Raw genomic sequence first — 18,762 nt, 5'->3', positions numbered from 1 at the left:
ACTGAATTTGGGAAAGAATAGCCAAAATAGTTTAACTATTTGCTCATTGTTTTGCCCTTTTTAGAGTCATGGGCATGTTAAAGCATTCTAAGAAAGAGCAAAACGAAGTGCAAATAGTTAAACTATTTTGGTTATTCTTTCCTAAATTCAGTGGTGTTGCCAGCAGGGGTTTGGCTTCTTTGACCATGGGATATTGTTCCAGGAAGAAGGATTTCTAGGAAGAGACGGTCTCCATCTAATGAAGAGAGGAAAGAGAATCTTTGCAGACAGGCTCGCTAACCTAGTGAGGAAGGCTTTAAATTAGGTTCGCCAGGGGATGGAGAACAAAGCCCCGAGGCAGGGGATGGAGAACAAAACCCCGAGGTAAGTGGAAAAGCAGGGGACCTTGGAGGTTTTTAAGGCCCAGTGCAACAAAGTCCTGGCTGGAATAATATAGTTGGGGATGGTCCTGCTTTGAGCAGGGGGTGGACTAGATGACCTCCTGAGGTCCCTTCCAGCCTAATTTTCTCTGATTCCCTGAACCCGTGTTGAGGGGAAAAGGGAGTGGGACGTGACAAAGAGATGATAGCACCTTTTGCTTAAAGCAGCAGTAAAATACTGTGCAGTAAGCCTTCTCTGGGAATGTGTCTACACATGTATGGGCAACTGGTGCCTCCTCAGTCTGGGGGGCACCAGATTGCTGGCGGGGGCGGGGGGAGGAGAGCCTCCAGTTTCAATTGCTGATCCAGTGGCAAAACTGGAAGTGCACTTCTACCAGCACTTCCAATTTTGGGGCTGGTGCTTCCAGGGGGTGCACAGCCAATCTCAGGGGGTGCACTTGCACCCACATGCACCCCTTACGCATCACCAATGTACACATGTACCCTGTTGGAAGAAAATCTGCTCCTTGGGAGCAAATCTGCTCCTGTCCTGCTCTGTCCTTCTATAGCAACCAGGAGAAGCTCCAGGGGTGCTAGCCTCGGGTCTGGCTAGGGGCATGAGGCCCAGTACCAATGCACACTGGGCCAGGCAGCACTTTGCTGGCCCTGTGCACATCAGGACACAGATGCCACCAAGCCCTGTGCCCAGCGGAGCTCCCCTGCCCAGTAGGGGGCTTGCTAACAGCTGTGCCAGGAGTGGGACAGCTCCCAGTGAGCCCCTGGCAGAGTGAGGAAGCAGAGAGATCCCCAGTCCCAGTGCTGCATGGCTCCCATCTCCCCACAGGAGCTGGGAGCTGAGCAGTGCTGGGACAGGGCGCAGCATACAGCAACCTACTCCTGGTGCTGATTTGTTCCTGGGGGGAGCCAGGAGCTGAACAGTGCCAGGACTGGGAGAAGAGAATCCTCCATCCTCTGTGACTCTTGGTTGGTGTGGCTGACTGGGAGCACATTTGCCAGCACGGAAGAACCAGAAGTATAGAATGGCTGTTCATGTAAGTTATCACTGTCCTTTGTGAGCCCTGGGAAGAACATTCTATGTGATCAAGGAATTAAAGATTGCATTTAATTAAAAAAGATTTTTAAATCATACTCATTACTGACATCTTTGAGGTTCTTTCCTCAGAGCTTTAAGCAATTCGATTAATGTTTGCTATGTCCTTTCCTAAGGTAAAAATTGTACAGTGGAGTGTTCTGTTTTGTAATGTATTTGATAATATATATACATATCTTGTTGTAAATGCTTATGTTTGAAGAGGAAAAAAAATGTACCTTTTGCTTAGAGCAGCAGGTAGCAAGGGTTGTGATGAGGCTTGTTTCTTATAATGGTCATTCCACAGTTTTGGGCTGGCACCCCCAGAAAAGTGTTGACTCAGGTACTGCATAGCTTATCTTTTCTTCTGTTAGGTAAATTTACTGTGTCAGAAGATTAAAGTCATCAATAGTGGTCTTGGTTACAGACATTTAGTTGATCTTTTAGAAATCTTAGGCCCTGGCTATCAAGTACCTTGAAGACAAGGGTCAAGACCTTGAACTTGGTTACTACCTCTTGTAAAAGTGAGTTTGTAAAGTGACCATCTTGTACAGTTTATACCTAAGAACATTTGTGTCTCTACTATCTATTTTTATGGTTTCTCATGAAAGCTTTCACCATTTCACTGGTGATTTCTCATTTGATTTTTAAGAGCAAATAACATTTTATCTAATTATGCAATTGGATTATGTAATCCAATCATTATATAATCCAAACGGCAGATAATGCAGATGTTTGGTTTAACACAGGTTATTCTTTATGTTGGAAATAAGAGATTTGAGCAACAAATGGGATTAGAAGCAGTCTACATCTCTCTCCAAAGACCTGTGAAGTGGAAAAGAAGAGAAATAGAGTTGCTGAGGACGTGGCTCCCACCACAACCTGAATCCTATCTTAATTATTATGATTTGTGTTGCAGTAGCACCTAACAGTCTCACTAAAGAGCTCTGTTGTGCTAGGCAAGTACAAACGTATCGGATGACATATTCCTGGCTGCCAATATTTTATGTGATTTAAATTATGACTAAACAAGTTGTAAGTGGGTTAGTAAACCTGCTGCCTCACAGGGTGGCTTTGGTCTGGAGAGTTCCTCAGCCAGTCCTTTAAATGAAAATATAGCCCTTGCGCACACAAATAACATAGTAGATCAAAGCTTGTAGCTCTTCTCTGGGGAATAGGAAAGGCCCTTTTGCTCTGGCCCCTTCTTAGGCTTGAGCTTCTTTGCATTCTAACTTGTCTCCTGTTGTTGACCACTTCTTTCCTCTTGCTAAGCTTCCCTGCTCTCTCCCTTTGGTTTTTAATTGCTGGCGGACCTACTCCTTGGGTGCATCTACATGTGCAATTAATGCTCATGAATAAACTCTGGAGCTTATTGCTCTGGAGTTTATTGCTCCGGGGTGCTGTGTCTTCAAGATCACCTGGGACTGCAGCATGTTGATCTGGGTTGAAGCAGCCCCAGCTGGCAGGGGGCCACCGGGGTCAACCTTCTATCTTGGGGGTGCTCCCCCCTGTCCAAGGTGCTGTGGAGGGGCTGGTTGAGCACAAGGGTGCTTCAGTGTAGGGCTAGCTGTCAGGCAGCCCCTGCATGAAGCACCCTCATGCCAAGCCAGTTGAGTCAGTATCTACGTAAGCGCTCCCGCAGAGTAAAAAAATCCACAGCAGATGAGTACTTGTATTTCCAGCTGCTATTCTGCTGTGAGGTCAATTAGTTTATTTTGGCCCAATAGGGGCACATGTTTAGACACAAAACATTTACTGCACGGCTAATTTCATAGTTTCATAGTTTCTAGGGTCGGAAGGGACCTGAACAGATCATCTAGTCCGACCCCCCGCCATGGCAGGAAAGAGTACTGGGGTCAAACGACCCCAGCAAGGTGTTCATCTAACCTCCTCTTAAAAACCCCCAGGGTAGGAGCCTGCACCACTTCTCTTGGAAGCTGGTTCCAGGCCTTAGCCGCCCTGACTGTGAAATAGCGCCTTCTGATGTCTAACCTAAACCTACCCTCTGCCAGCTTGTGACCGTTATTCCTGGTCACTCCTGGCAGTGCTCGGGGGAACAGTGACTCCCCCAATGCCTGCTGATCCCCCCTGACTAGTTTGTAACAGGCCACAAGATCCCCCCTCAGCCTTCTCTTGTGGAGGCTGAACAGGTTCAGGTCCCGTAGCCTCTCCTCATAGGGCCTGGCCTGCTGCCCCCTGATCATGCGAGTGGCCCTCCTCTGGACCCTCTCCATGCTGTCCACATCCCTCTTGAAGTGTGGTGCCCAGAACTGGACACAGTACTCCAACTGCAGCCTGACCAGAGCCGCATAGAGGGGGAGGATCGCCTCTTTGGACCTGCATGAAATTCATCTGTGGATGCATGCCAAGGTGCAGTTGGCCTTCCTTACTGCCTCCCCACACTGCCGACCCATGTTCACTTTGGAGTCAATGATGACTCCAAGATCCTTTTCCGCCTCCGTGCTGACAAGAGGGGAGTTCCCTAACCTGTAGGTATGGTGCCGGTTGTTCCTCCCCAGGTGCATCACCTTGCACTTGTCCGTGCTGAAACCCATCCTATTCTCATCCGCCCACCCTTGTAACCTGTCTAGGTCTGATTGTAGCCTGTTGCATCCTTCTAGTGTGCCCACGTCCCCCCACATCTTAGTGTCATCAGCAAATTTGAACAGGGTGCTTTTTACCCCCTCGTCCAAATCACTGATGAAGATGTTGAACAGTGCGGGCTCGAGGACCGAGCCCTGCGGAACCCCACTGCCCACGTCCTTCCAGGGTGAGAAGGACCCAGCCACTACCACCCTCTGGGTGCAGCCCTCCAGCAAGTTGGCCACCCATTTGACTGTGTGTTTTAGTCTAGTGCTTACTAAACATCTCAGGTAGAGATGCCCCTTGGGTAGCTAAATGCCTGCAGCTGGGTTTTTACAGCAAAGCTATCTGCTCCCACTTAAAAGCCCAAGCTGCCCTGTTACACAAGTGAACATGGCAAACATCACGAGAGGAGAGGAGGTCAAGAGCATAAGATAGCATAAGAATTTATGTTAAGTTTGCATAAACATGGCTTGATGGCTCTAAATCATTCAGAAGATTTATCAAAACATAATTATAAATATATATCAACAAACCCTCTTATACAAGAGTGAAAACAGGAATGCCTTTTCCTTTCCAAACCCGTTACAGTATCTCTGGTCCCAAGTAAAATAAATGACTGCAACCTTCTCTGAATCTTGGACAGACAAAAAATCAATGCTACTCAAGGCATCCTTTAGAGAATTATATTTGGTAGATATTTGGTAGTGGTATGTTGTTATAGCTTTCTCTGTAGATCTTTTTATTCAGTTTACCTTCTAAAACACATTTATTGTAAAATAACAGCTTGTAGAAGGTAGGCAAGTGCACATTTCATATTGCAGTTCCAAATATTTCTTTTCACTATTTAATTCTAGTTAACAGTTCAGATGCAATGTAATACTGTATGGTTACATTGTACAGTTAGGTGCCAACTTTGTAAACAGTGTTTAGTTTTAAAATGTATTTATTGAGTTGTGTTAGTATGTGGGGATGTATAACGCATGTGGATCAGTAGGGTCTCATGGCTTGGAGGACTCAACTCCTTGTGGGTCAAATTCTGTGCATTATCTCAACAAGGAGCTCTGGGAATTCAACAGGTACTGCCTAAGGAATGTAGCTACTTCCTTGGGTTGTTTGAACTCTTTAAACAACTCTAGTCCCCTTTTCCAAGCTGCATCCAATAATATTTTGCTGATTCTAGACAGTGTGGATATTGCAGGTTCAGCATTTAAAATACTATGCTATGGCTATGTTATGTTAGGTTTCTTTTCAAGCAGAATTGAAACACATCAGACAGTTTTGTTTATTTCTTTTAAGTCTTTATTTTATTCAAGGGAATAAAAAAGCACCTGCAACAAAGCAACTAGCTATTACAAGTAAATACCCAAGCCATGTAGTCACCTTATATGGCACAAACCTGGAAGATCAAGGAAGACCCAAACCACCAAGCTCCGTGTTAAGACCACTGATCAGAAGTTGGTCTCATCCTCAATACTGTCTTGTATTGTAGCAATGGGTACAAAAATTAATTGCAGCCATGGCCATGGTTGCAATGAGTCCAATCCTGCAAGGGTATATGACAAGAGTGACTATAGTGTACAGTGGTTAGACTATAATAGTTAGCCACTCACATGTTTAAATTCTAACTAGCTTGACACCAGGGTGGCATTTATCCTGAAAGAGAGATCCAGCATTACTTAATTTGTCTATTGGTCTGATATTTTAAGTGAGACCTAAAGTGTGCATCAATTTTGTGTTAGCTGTCTCCATGGGGAACAGGAGAATTTGATTTCACCCTATCTTTCCTTGGGAAAACCACAACTGATGTAAATGGGATCTGCCTGTCTCTGGACCTCAGCTAGGGTTTTGCTTATGGGAAACAATTAATTGTTTTCTTTCCACTAAAATCTCAGAAAAAGGGCTGCTTAGCTTTTCTTCAGGCTTGCAAATGACAGTCATTTTTGGGCAGGTGAAAATTTCAGTTCAAAGATGAAATTCTCAGTGAATTGTGTGAATGAAAACAGTTGATTATAAGGAAAACTGATTAGTAACTTTAATAAAAATCAGGCCAGTGCCTTCCCCAGTGTAAATTAGTGTAGTTCCATTGAAGTTAGGAGAGGTACAGTGATATATGTGAGGTGAGCTGCACATGTGTAACGCTGTTTTGTCATATTGTGTACTAGGATAATTGTGTATAATTGTTTGAAAATATTAATTATAGGAATTCTGTCTTATGCTGGACTGAATTTTGTCCTTGACTGCACAAGGTCAGTTGAAGTGAAGGAAATTACTCATGTTTTGCGCCTATGTATAAAAGGGCTGAATCTTACCCATCCACCAATATGCAGTTTATGTTCCAGTCACTCTAATAAAAAATAAATCTGCAATGTATACAATAAAACGAGCCATACATTATGATTCGACAGTATAGTTTCCCAGTACAAATGAAGTGTGATTTATTCTGATTCTCTCCTTGCTGTTTCTTTTGGGGTTTTTTTCAGATGGCAAGTAAGCCTTGTGCCAGGTAAAATTCCAGGCATACTCGGCATGTCAGCTGGAATAAGTCCCTTACAGCGGTTCAAGAAAGAGGAATAAAAGAATCACTTCCACAGCTATGGCCACGCCAAGGAAGGTTCTGCATTCCTCCCCTCCCGACGGAGGCTGGGGATGGATGATTGTTGTTGGCTGCTTTCTGGTTACTATCTGCACTAGGGCTGTGACAAGGTAAACTAGCTTCTTGTCTCACTCTCTCTTTATAGTGTTACTTCTATTTCTCTTCTTAAGAAAAAAAAGTGATGGTCTAAAAACAAAAGCAGTCAGTGTGATAGAGGTGATATCTTTTATTAGAACAACTAGATAGTTGCAGAAACATTTTAATTATTTGCAGGCTTTTGGGCTTTGGGGCTCATGTGTCCTATTTGCTTACTTTGAGCATTTCTGGTGCTATCCTGCATGAGATCTGTGACCTAAAGAGGCCCTTCTCTGTGTATACTTTAGGTATCCCAACTAGGCAGAAAATATTTGTTGAGGTAGTTCTCAAAAATAGAAGGAGAGCAAATGGGACTACAGTGTGTAAACTGTGCATATACACTTGGGGAGATGCTGGGTTCTATTGCTGACTTCATGTGATTTTTTTTTTAATGCAAACACCTAAGAGTATGGTTGTGTCAACATGGATTTTTAAACTATCTGAAAAATATTAGGGATAGGCAGTATGTGAGAGATATTAGAAACAAAAGTTTTGTCTGACAAGCAGTTTGATATAAATACAATACTTCTTACCTCAATTATGTATTTCTTTTTAAATAAAGCTGCCAGACTTGATGAAGAAATCTTGGGGTAAGCCTCATAAAAGCTTGTCTATTAATAAGTATATGTTGGTCCAGTGTTATTTATTTACGATAGTTATATTACCTACATACTGAAAAAAGAGAAGTTTTATGAAGGAGTGTTGTTCCCATAAATTTGCTTTTTTGTGTGAAATACATTGGTCTAGGTTAAAGAAATAATCTAACTGATGCTTTTGAAATATAGCTTTAAACTGGGTGACAGTCCATTTTTTAGGGATAGATTAGGGGTATTTCTTGCTTTAAGAAACTTGAAACTATCCCATATCTCTTATCAAGCACTGGAGGGATTGGTCCATCCTTGATTTTTTAAAGTGACATAACACAATTTATATATCGTCTTGTGAACCCATCAGCAGTGTAGGGAACCATGGAATTCTATGTTGAATTTGACATGGGTATAGTCAGAAGACCTTGGGAAAAGGACTAGTTTATTGAACTAACTTTGAGGGCTACATTGTGCAGCTGCATCATTACTGATGTTTTCATTCAAACAAGCCTCATGGGGTGCATCCACATGAGCACACGTGTGTGTTTTGCAGCGTCTCAAAGCTCTTTGAGATGATGCAACAGGCACGTGCAGGAATGAAAAAACTTTCCCCACACTGCAAATGTACAGTGCGGAGGCAAAATTAGATCCCTAGATATCCAGGGGTTAAAAAAAAATGCGGGGAAGACTGTGTTCTGAGGCAACTGGAGGCTTGGTCCTCCACAGAGATGCTTGGGTAACTAGGCAGAGCATGTCTATAGCTGTCCCTTGCCCAGTACTGTAGCACGCTACCTGCCTGTGCAGGGCAGGCAGTGGTGCAGGCTTCAGGGAGCTGGAGCCAGGCTCATGCTGGTAAGTAGGGGTGGGGGGTGGGAGGAGGCAGGGGACCCCTGCTGGCCCTGACCCCTCCCCCAGCCCCCCGATCGCTCTCCTGCCCGGCCCCATCCATTGCCTGCTCCCCAGCCCCCCGATCGCTGCCCTGTCCAGGCCAGCCCCATCCCCCACCTGACCCCCTGAGCCTCCCGGATCGCTGCCTTGCCTGGCCCCATCTCCTGCTTCCTCCTGAGCCCCCCAATCACTGTCCTGCCTGGCCCCAGTATCCTGGGAATTAAAAAAAAAAGCCTCACACTCACCAGAAGTAGCAGCTGCCATTAGGGTCACTGAGGTCTCATGGCAGAGCCCCCTGCACAGCACGGGGCCTGGGTGACAGCTGCAGCAGCCTCAGCTGCCCAACAGCTCCTGGAGCCATGTGACGCCCTGCCACCCCTAAGTGCACCTGCAGAATGAGGCAGTGGCGGTGTGGGTGCCAGGCAGCTGGGGCCAGTCCCTGTTGTCCTGTGCTGCATGGAGGGGCTTTGCCACGAGGGCGCAGTGACCCCTGTGGCAGCTGTTACTGCTGGTGAGTGTGGGACTTTTTTTTTTTTTTTTGAGTCCCAGACTGCTGGTGCTGGGCAGGGCTTCAGGGCTGGCTGTGGGGGGTGATCAGGGAGCCCTGATGCCCCATGCTGCACGGGGAGCTCTGTCACGAGGCCCCACAGCCCCCACAGCTCCTGCTACTGCCAGTGAGTGTGAGGCTTTTTTGTTGTTGCTATCTTTAAAGTGCTGAGAGGCTAGGGCCAGGGGGGAAGCCATTGGGAGGGCTGGGGGGTGCAAGCAGGGGATGGGGCTGGAAGCAGCAGCCATTAGTGGGGGCTGGGGGAGCAAGTGGTCAGTGGGGTTGGGGGGGCAGCCATTGGGGGGCTGGGGGTGCAAGTGGGGGGTGGGGTTGGGTGGGGCAGCCATCAGGGGGCCTGCAGGAGCCAGTGGGGGATGGGGGAGCCAGGAAGGGTAGCAATTGGGGGTCTGGGGGAGCAAGCACGGGCAGGGCATGTGAGCTCTGCAGGTAGTCCCTGCAGAGGCCAAGTGGCTCCTGTTGGGGGGGGGCTGTAACCTCTGTTGGGGAGGGCTGTAGCCCTGTGAGGGGCAGTCTGTGAGCTGTGCAGGGGGGGCTGTGCCCGACAAGGGGCAGGGGACCCACCCCTTCTGAGCAGCTTCCTGCACAGTCCCCTCACGTTCCACCCACACCTATCCACACACCCCATGGCCCCCCACATCCCTCCATAGCCACCCACATCCCCCCACCCACCTTCCCAGCCCCCTCCTGCAAACCCCACATCCCCCCAGCACACACCGTGTGTGCCCAGCTGCTAGACAGGAGCAGACCTATTGGCAGGGGCTATGACTGCAGGGACAGCTGTCCCCACATCCTAGTTAGTGAAGGGGTCAGGGGGAGCTCTAACTACTCTATGGTAAGAAAACCAAACGCAAACAGCAAAACATATAGGTATTTAGAATTCATTTTATTATGATGATAGAGACATTGGTAGGCTTCCAAATTGCTTTAACACTGTAGATATATCAATAAAACATTGCCCAACTGATCCTTGTCTCTCTTTCTCTCACTGTATATATAGTGGTCTTTTGTTTTAATTGTGGAGGAACATGGATTTCGGGGTATTTTACAGAGTGACTTTGGGATTTTTTTATCAGGGATTTTTCAGTTTTCAAATAGGGAATGCCAGAATTCCTGCTGAGGAGGCAATTGGAGGACCCAGGCAGAGGAGCCTGCTCAGAGCTAGCACCTTGGACCCAGCTGGAGGTGGCTGACCTCCTGGCCACTTGGGGCCAAGAGAATATGCTTTGACATTTCAAAGCAGGCCACCACACTGGGAGCATCTTCCAGGTGATAGCTGCCTATCTGGCCAGGCAGGGGGCACACATGGCAGTAGTGCTGCACAAAGGCCAACCCTGCAGCCACAGTCCACCGGCAGTTGGCCCAGAGGGGCAGATCCCTCTACTGGTTGTGCAGTCTCCATCCAAGCCTGGCAGGTGCTCAGCAAGTCACAGCCAGGCAGCAGCCCCCACTGCCAGACTGCTGCAGTGAGTAAAGAGTACAGGGAACTCTCAGGGCTGCTTCAGCAGTCCAGCTGGCACAAGGCGTATTGTCCCCAGGTACCAACTGGCTGGGCCGCAGAAGCTTCTGAGAGTTGAGTAGCCATGAGCTACTTGACAGGGCAGGTTTTGTAATGATGTAGCCAGGATAGGGCAGTTTTAATACTGTTGGGGAAAGCACAGGTGCTGGCCCTGGGCTCTAGCACCCCCTCACTGCAGATCCAGGAGGAGCCAGGCAGGGTTGTTTTGCCCCAAGTAGCACAATTTGCCCCACACTGAAGTGCATATCCAGGCATGTGTGCCGAGGCAAAAAGCCCCAGCTCAAATTTACACGGTTTCTATTTGCTTGCATGTGTGGAACATGCCCATGCTGTCTTTCCTTAGTAATATGCTCTTGGTGGTTCATGAAAACATCTTAAAATTAAGGTAATGTTCCGGTTTGGCTGGGACAGTCCTGGTTTTCGTAGGCTCCTGGCCAGTTGGTGAGAATTGAAGCAAAAGTCCTGGATTGGAGCCATCCCACCCCCATGTGCAGGCAGGTAGCAGGCTGGGCTGAGTACTGCTCCTAGTGCCTGGGGCAGGACAGGCTGGGGTGGAGCCAAGGTTTGAGCACCTATGCAGGGCAAGCCAGGATGGCAGAGTGGGGCATGGCAGGACTGTGTAGAGGCCTGTGGCTGGGTTGCATATTCCTTGCAAACAGAGGCTGGACCTGCCTAGGAGTGGCCCCTGGGCTGCACCCCCCAGGCTCCTTCAGCCCTCACTGAATAGCCATATGGTGCCTCCCCCCTGCCACTGGCAGCCTCATGCCCTGCTGCTACGGTCACTGCCAAGACCCAGGCTGAGTGTGGCAGCCCTGTGTGGCTGCCAGTGGTGGTACCATGCACAGCATGGGCTGGTGGTGCCCAGGGGCACCACTCAGGGGCCACTCCCAGGCATGTCCAGACTCTGTGTGGGCGATGGAGCCTGGCCATGGGTCTCCACACTGTTCTGCCTTGCCCCACTCCACCATCAGGGCTCCTTGGAGCCATGGGGTTGGGGCTGTGAGTTCATGCATGTATACTAGGCCCATGTGAGTAGGCAGGTATTAGATCCAGCTTTGGATCTGGCCACATCAGATGTCAGTGGTCCAATCCAGAGCTCTGGATCAGTTTGCCGCTTTGATCCGGCCAAAGTGGCTCCGAAGCTTCAGAGCCACCTCAGAGATCTGGCCATAGGATATAATGGGGGATTAATGAAATATCTATAACTTTGTTGTTTTGTCTCTGATTTGGGTGAAACTTGCAGGGGTTGTATCCTCTGCTGAAAGCATGAAGCCTGCCAAGCTTCAAGAAGATAGATGCAGGGCTTTGGTAGGAACTGCACTCCAAATTCTTGTAAGCAAAACTCAGGTAACTTCTACGTGTTACATCATAGTGGGGTGAAAACTGCAGGGATGGTGGTCCCTGGTGAGGCCAAAAAGTATGCCAAGTTTCAAGAAGATAGGTGCAGGGGTTTGTGGAGAACTGCACCTCAAGGTGCTGATAGGCAAAACTCGTGACACAGATAACCCTGTGTGTGTTAAGGCACAGTGGGCTGAAAACTGCAGGGGTGGTAGCCCCTGCTCAGGCCAGAAAGCATGCCAGCTGTGTGTGTGTCTCATTGGGGGAGTCTGTCTTCTGGGGCCCTGCACCTCTGGCTGCTGACAGGCAAAACTTGTGATGTAGGTGGGTGACATTGTGTATGTGTTAAGGTGCACCCTTTCTGGCACTGGGGCCTCTCCACCATATGGCAGTGTGCCCCAGTGAGGCCTACTTCTCCCCTACAGCCTCACGTCTGGTCCACCACTTTATGTGACAACAGATAAAATAACTTAGCTGGCTCAACACCAGTAGCATCAGCAGCAGCATTAAAGGTACCCAAACGGAACTGTCACAGAGCCTTTCTTTTTATAAAGGAATTGACAGCAAGAAGTAAAGATGGTGCGTTGTGTTGGACATATGATGTTACTCATGGTGTGTGATGGCTGATCTTGTGTTTTTATGTCTATATTTCATAGACATTAGGGCTGGAAGGGAAGATCATTGAGTCCAGCCTCCTGCCCAAAGGGCAGTAAGTCAGCTGGGGTCATAGGATCTCAGCAAGATAAGCATCCAATTTTCTCTTGAAGGTGTTCAATGTACATGCTTAAACCACTTCCAGTGGCAGGCTATTTCAGACCTTGGAGGCTTGGACAGTAAAGAAATTCTTCCTTATGTCCCGCTTGAAATGGTCTTGCAGTAGTTCGACCTTGTCATCCCTTGGGGCGCTCTGGTGAACAAACGTTACCCCAGAAACTGGTGCTCAACCCTGACAAACTTATAGGTGGCCTCTCAGCCTGTCGTCGTAAGGTCTATTTTCCTGACCTCTGATCATGTGCGTGGCTCTCCTCTGGACTCTCTCAAGCTTCTCCACATCCTTTTTGAATTGTGGGGTCCAAAACTGGATGCAGTACTCCAGCTGCAGCCTTACCAAGGCCAAGTACAAGGGGAGAATGATGTCCAGGGATTTGCTTGAGAAGCATCTATGGATGCAAGCCAGCATTTTGGTCACTTTACTAGCCACAGCATTGCATTGCAGGCTCATGTTCATCTTGTGGTCAATGATGACCCCCAAGTCTCTTTCTTCTGTAGTGCTAGCCAGCGTAGCACTGCCGAGCCTATACGGATGCTGCAAGTTTTTCCTCCCAAGGTGGAGAACCTTGCATTTTTCAGTGTTAAATACCATCAGGTTCTTATCCACACATTTCATGAGCCTGTCCAGGTCAGCCTGGATTGCCCTCATGTCCTCAGGTGTGGATGCTTTGCCCCAAAGTTTGGTGTCATTGGCAAACTTGGCCAGTCCGCTCCTGACTCCAGTGTCCACATCATCAATGAAGATGTTGAACAATATGGGTCCCAGGACAGAGCCTTGGGGAACCCCACTGGTCACAGGGTACCATGACTATTGACTTTCATCGATTACTACCCTCTGGGTCTGACCACGGAGCCAATTTCCCAGCCAGCGGATCGTGGTGGACCCAAAACCACAATTGGCCAGTTTCGCCAAGAGGTGATCGTGGGATACCAGATTGAAGGCTTTTTTGAAGTCAGGATATATGACATCAATCTCTTCTCCCTTGTCCAGGTGATAGGTCACCTGGTTGTAAAAGGAAATGAGATTGGTCAAGCAAGACCTACTTGCAACAAACCCATGCTGGCTATCCCTTAGGATGTTGGCATTGGCCATTCCATTAAGGATGGCCTCTTTAATAAACTTTTCTAAGACCTTCCCCGGGATAGAAGTCAGGCTGATGGGCTTATAGTTTTCCGGATCCACTTTCTTCCCTTTCTTGAAGATATGCACCACATTGGCCTTCTTCCAGTGTTCGGGCACAATGCCAGAGTGCCAGGAGTTCTCAAAGATCCATGCCAGAGGCTAGGCTATAATGCTCGCCAGCTCCTTGAGTACCCTGGGGTGTAGATTGTCGGGGCCAGCTGACTTGAAGGTATCCATCCTCTCAAGGTGTTCCTTCACGAGGTCAGCATTGATGGAAGGCAGGGGATCCCCTCACCTGGCATGGGCATCCCATGGGACTGATGAAAGGCCGATGCAAAGTATCCATTTAATAGGCTGGCTTTTTCCTGGGTGTCAGTTATCAGTTGTCCCATCTGGTTCAGCAGGGGTCCAATGTTGCCCTTGCTTTTCCTCCAGCTCCTCACATATCTGAAAAAGGACTTTTTATTGTCCTTGATACTCAAAGCTAGTTGGAGTTCAGTTGCAGCCTTGGCTTTCCTGGTTTGCTCCCTGCAAGACTGGACCAGTGCAGAATATTCCTCCTTGGAGGTGAATCCCATCCTCCATCCTTTGTAGGCCTTTCTTTTTAGCCTCAGGAGGTCTACTAGATCCCTGGAGAGCCAGGGGGGCTGCTGTGTCCTCTTGCTGCCTTTCCTCCAAGATGGAATAGTATTAGCTTGCACATTGAGGACCACTCCCTTGAGAAGCAACCACTCTTCTTGAACTCCCCTCCCCCTGGGGTCGTGGTCCCTTAGGGCCTTACTGACAAGCCTCCTGAGCTTGTCAAAGTTGGCTTTCCTGAAGTCAAGGACTTCCGTGTTGCTGACTGACTTACCAGCTTTATAGCAGATGGTGATGGTGATCAGCTCATGGTCGCTGTCACCTAGATTCCCATCAATCACTAGGTCACCAGTTAGGTCATCCCCAGTAGCCAGTACCAGGTCAAGCAGTGCTTTACCTTTCGTTGGCCTGTAGACTTCTTGAGTCTGGTAGAGGTCATCCATACATGATAGGAAGCTTTGCAACCGCTTGGATTTTTCTGAGTGATCTTCCCATGAGATGTCTAGGTAGTTGAAGTCAGCCACGGCAATCATGGTCCTGGAGCATGCAGCCTCAGCCAGTTCTCGGACAAACTCCTGGTCAAGCTCAGGACTTTGGGTGGGAGGTCTGTGGTAGACTCCCACTGTTGTGTCTCCTGTGCCGTGTTCCCCACGGATTTTAACCCAATGGGTTTCCAGTCGTACACCCTGGTTGCCAGCATCAGCTTGCAGGGATGCATAGCTTTCCTTAACATAGAGAGCTACATCCCCGCCCCTTTTATCTACTCAATCTCTCCTTTACAAGGTGTAGCTGTGTATACCCGTTGTCCAGTCATGGGTGGAGTCCCACCAGGTCTCTGTTATCCCTATAACGTTTTAATTATTTGTGCTAAGCAAGAGGATGAGTTTCTCCTGCTTATTCCCCAAGCTCCTGGCATTTGTGTACAGACAGGCAAGTGTCCCCTTGCGCCTGCTGGCTTTGCAAGGGTTGCTCAGCAGGCCAGCAGTGGCAGTAGTCCCCCAGTCCCCCAGTGGGCTTAGTTTAAAGCCCGGTGGAGCAGGTCAGCCAGTCTGGCTGAGAAGAGCCTCCTCCCCAGTGGAGAGAGATGGAAGCCATCTCTTCCCAGCAGCTTGCTGCTTCTCTCACCAAAGAGTAGGCTGTGGTCATGGAAGCAAAAGCCTTCCCAATGATTCCAGCGCCGCAGTCTTTGGTTAACTACCTGGATCCTCCTCGCCCTCCTCAGCCCATACCCTGAGACTGGAAGGATTGAAGAGAACACCACCTGTGCCCGCAGACCCCTTAGCCCTGCTTCCAAATCCCTGTAGCACCTCATGACCCAGCTGGGAGCACTCTGAGTCGTGTCATTGGTGCCCACATGAATAAGGAGCATGGGATAGTGGTCTGTGGGCTGGAGGAGCTTATGGATCTTCTCCGCAATGTCTCGGATGCGGGTCCTTGGGAAGCAGCAGACTTTCTGAGCTAAGGGGTCAGGATGGCAGATTACCCCCTCAGTCCCCCTCAAGATGGAGTCTCCCACAACAAACACTTTACATTTTGTCTTGGGAAGAGCGGGGGCGGTAGCTGAAGTTGAGCCCGTGTTGCCTGTGGGAGCTGGCAACTCAGCAGGCTCTGCTGGGGCTGCAAGAGGTTTGTACCTGTTGCTAAACTCTGGCGGGGCAGGGGCCTTGGTGGCCCTTGACTACCTTGGTTCATCCCCCTGACTGGACAGAATGGGAAGTCCTGGAGTCCTCCCTTGTCCTGGAGGGAGATCGTGGTCTACCCTCCAGCTCCCAGGGGAGAAAGGCCTGGCAGTAGGAGTCTATCTCCTGGTCACAGTCCCTGATGGCATGCAGACTCTGGGCTGTGGCCTGGAGCTCCTCCAGCTGGCATGCCAGAGACCCCAAAAGGGAGCAGACCCCACAAGGGGAGGTGGCCGTGCTCCCGGGCCCCAGAGCCTGAAAAAGGGACAGATAGCCCCTGCAGCCAAGAGCCAGGGGCTCCGTCTGCGTGGAGCCCGGAACCATGGGCTCCGTCTGCGTAGCTGTCTCTGAGGTGCCGGGGGCAGGGGGCACAGACCTTGAGGGGACCCAAGGGGTGTGGTGAGTGCCCATCTGCAGCATGCCCCTGGTAGGTGGGCTGGGCCTGAGTCTGCCTACCCTAGGGGGCTCGCAGGCAGGGCTTCAGGCCCCTTCTGCGCACCCTCCTGCGTGAACTCCATGCTAACTCACGCATCAGCAGACAAGCGCTCCTGTTTGGGCAGCGTGCTCATGTGGCTCCTTGGGGGGCTGGGTGAAGTAAGGGCCTGGGCGGGGCAAGACCGGGCCCAGCTCCCACTCAGCCGCCTCCTCCCACTCTCTAGGGTTTAACCCCCTCCCTCCACAGGCCCTGCTTACCTCCAAAAAGTGGTTTATACATTCAAACAAGCACCTAACCTCATCACCAGAACTGAAGCCAACTTCCTACAGCTTAAAACAGAAAACCTGCCAACTATCTCCAGTACCCCCACAAACGGCACACCGGAATCTATCAAAGACAACAAAATCCATCTACCTGTGGGGGCACATTCCTAACCAAAAAACCACTCTGCCTGCAGTCTCTCAGGCCTGATCCTGAGAGGGAACAAATTACAATGCAAACCACTTTTCAGAGCTGGGCCTATGAACTGCACTTCATGAGCCTCCTAGGTAGTAGGTACAGAAACTCATGGACTCAATATACACAGTGGAGTTCTGGCACACTGCGACCTGCCAGACATCTGACACCCCAGGCACCTCTGCACTTTTACCTGCACTGTTACTTCCCCCTTTCACCCCAGCTCCCACCCCAGCCTGTCCCTCACCCCCTGACACCTCCATTTCCATTTTCACTAATGCCAGCTTTAGGTCTCACATCCTTGCCACAGCTCATGTGCTTTTTGCAGTGCTGGCAGATGGCAAACCTGAGATCATCTACCAGCTCAAAATGCTCCCACACTCCACTACCTTCCTGCTTCTGGGCTGAGGATGAGGATCCTGCCTTATCCCACTCCTCAGCAGGCTGAGGCTGAACAGCAGGAGGAGGTGCCTCAGCTGAGCCACTTGTCTCCACAACCTCAGTCTCCTCCGAGGTGCTTCTTTCCAGAGGAGACCAGGGACTAAGGGAAATTTGGGGGGTGTGGAGCACAAACTCTGATTCCCCCTCAGTTGCCAGAATTGCTTGAGCCAGCATGCTCAGCATCCCTGGTTCCAGCTCCAGCTCCACCTCCTCCTCCGGCAGTGGGAGGCTCATGCTGAGAGATGAAATTGGAGTGGAGACAGTGATTCCACTGCTGGTGCCTACTTCTGGACTGAGGGGGGGTGGTGCAGGTGCAGGGACATCAGGTGCAGACACTGCTTCCATCTCCTTGCTTCCACTGGCAGCACTGATGTCATGGCTGCTTAGAAAGAAAATATATCAGTGTTTGGGGGATGGGGGGCTTGCAGCTGTAGCTGTCTCCCTACCCCCTCTCCCTCCCCTGCCAGAAGACTTGGCACCTGCCTTTCCAGCACACTTCATATTGATCTTTCCTGTGCTGCAAAAGGTCTCTCTGCGTGTGTTAATTCTTTTGTTTAAAAAAAACAAAAAACAAATATAAAATCAAATAAATGAATTGAATAGTAATAGTAATTGAATAGTTAGGCTAAGATAAGCTAAATCCTACCCAATCCTTTCTAACAACAAAAAGAAGCAGGCAAGTTCAACTACTGAGTAAAGCAAGCAAGCTGAAATGCTTGAGTCTGAGGGTTCCTTCTTTTCTCATGCAGTTCCTGAGAGGGAACAAGCTAAGAAAAGGCACAGCAGGCGTCCAAACAGGTTTTTATGCTGTTTCTAGGTCCCTCCCCTCGGATGCTGTCACTGGAAAGGCAGCCAGAGAGAAATCCTTCTCACTGGCCACCTACATGTGTCAGTCTTCTCCCCTGCTCCCCCTCCCTCTTCTAACTTTCTCTTTCAGTGTCCAAAGCATCCAAAACATTTCTGAAGTGCTTCAGAACCTCTGAACCACTTAGGACATCTTAACTGAGCCCGCGCTTTGCTCCGGGCATGCTGCTTCGGACGCCAAAGCGTCCAAAGAAGCCCCAGATTCAAAGCGTGATCTGAAGCCTTGCACAGCCCTAGTGTATACGTCCCCATGAGGAGGTATACACCACGCATGGTGTGTGTGCATCTGCATGTGTGTACATGCCCTTGTCTACCCCCCTGCTGTCCTGGATTTCCTTCGTCTGTCCTGGATTTTCCTAAAATTATTATGGTCACCCTACTGAAAAGCTAACTAAAAGCCAACTTTATTTACTCATGACACAGAAATATGGAACATACACACAGCATTTATATGTTATAGATTCATGGAAGAAGTATGTTTATATGTTTTATTGCAGTTTTGCCTGATGATTTCAGTGGGATGCAAGGTCTGTTCACAAAAAGACTCATTGAAAGATCAGGTCCTTAGGAGCTGAAGTGCACACTTAACTTTATTTATGAGTAAATATCATAGAAATTGTATTTGCTAAGAATCTTGATGTGGGGATTGTCATTTGTCTGTTTGCAGCACCTACCACTACCATTCTTAGGTACTGCAAAATAAATAATACTGATAAGAGTCTAGTTATACCTAGAAAATGTTTATATCATAAA

The 18,762-nt window shown here is 48.9% G+C and overlaps 1 protein-coding gene across 3 annotated transcripts in view; it reads left to right on the top strand.

Moving 5' to 3' along the window:
• Nucleotides 1–18,762, top strand: part of SLC16A12 (solute carrier family 16 member 12) — a 79,483-nt gene that overhangs the window by 40,270 nt on the left and 20,451 nt on the right. The window contains exons 1-2 of one of the 3 annotated variants that reach the window (XM_090058215.1): nucleotides 207–363; nucleotides 6,516–6,738. The exons of 1 other annotated variant lie outside the window; for it this stretch is intronic. In XM_090058215.1, the coding sequence (XP_089914341.1) occupies nucleotides 6,629–6,738 (110 nt within the window). In that variant the 5' untranslated portion in view covers nucleotides 207–363; nucleotides 6,516–6,628. Of the gene's footprint in view, nucleotides 1–206; nucleotides 364–6,515; nucleotides 6,739–18,762 lie in introns of those variants that run through there. One more of the 3 variants, XM_090058214.1, reaches the window with a different exon arrangement.

The sequence above is a fragment of the Crocodylus siamensis genome, chromosome 7, assembly GCF_052110815.1.
Source record: "Crocodylus siamensis isolate JL-2025a chromosome 7, ASM5211081v1, whole genome shotgun sequence".
In the NCBI taxonomy this organism is placed as follows: Eukaryota; Metazoa; Chordata; order Crocodylia; family Crocodylidae; genus Crocodylus; species Crocodylus siamensis.
Note: the sequence above shows the minus strand (reverse complement) of the source record. Positions and strands in the feature narration are given on the sequence as shown.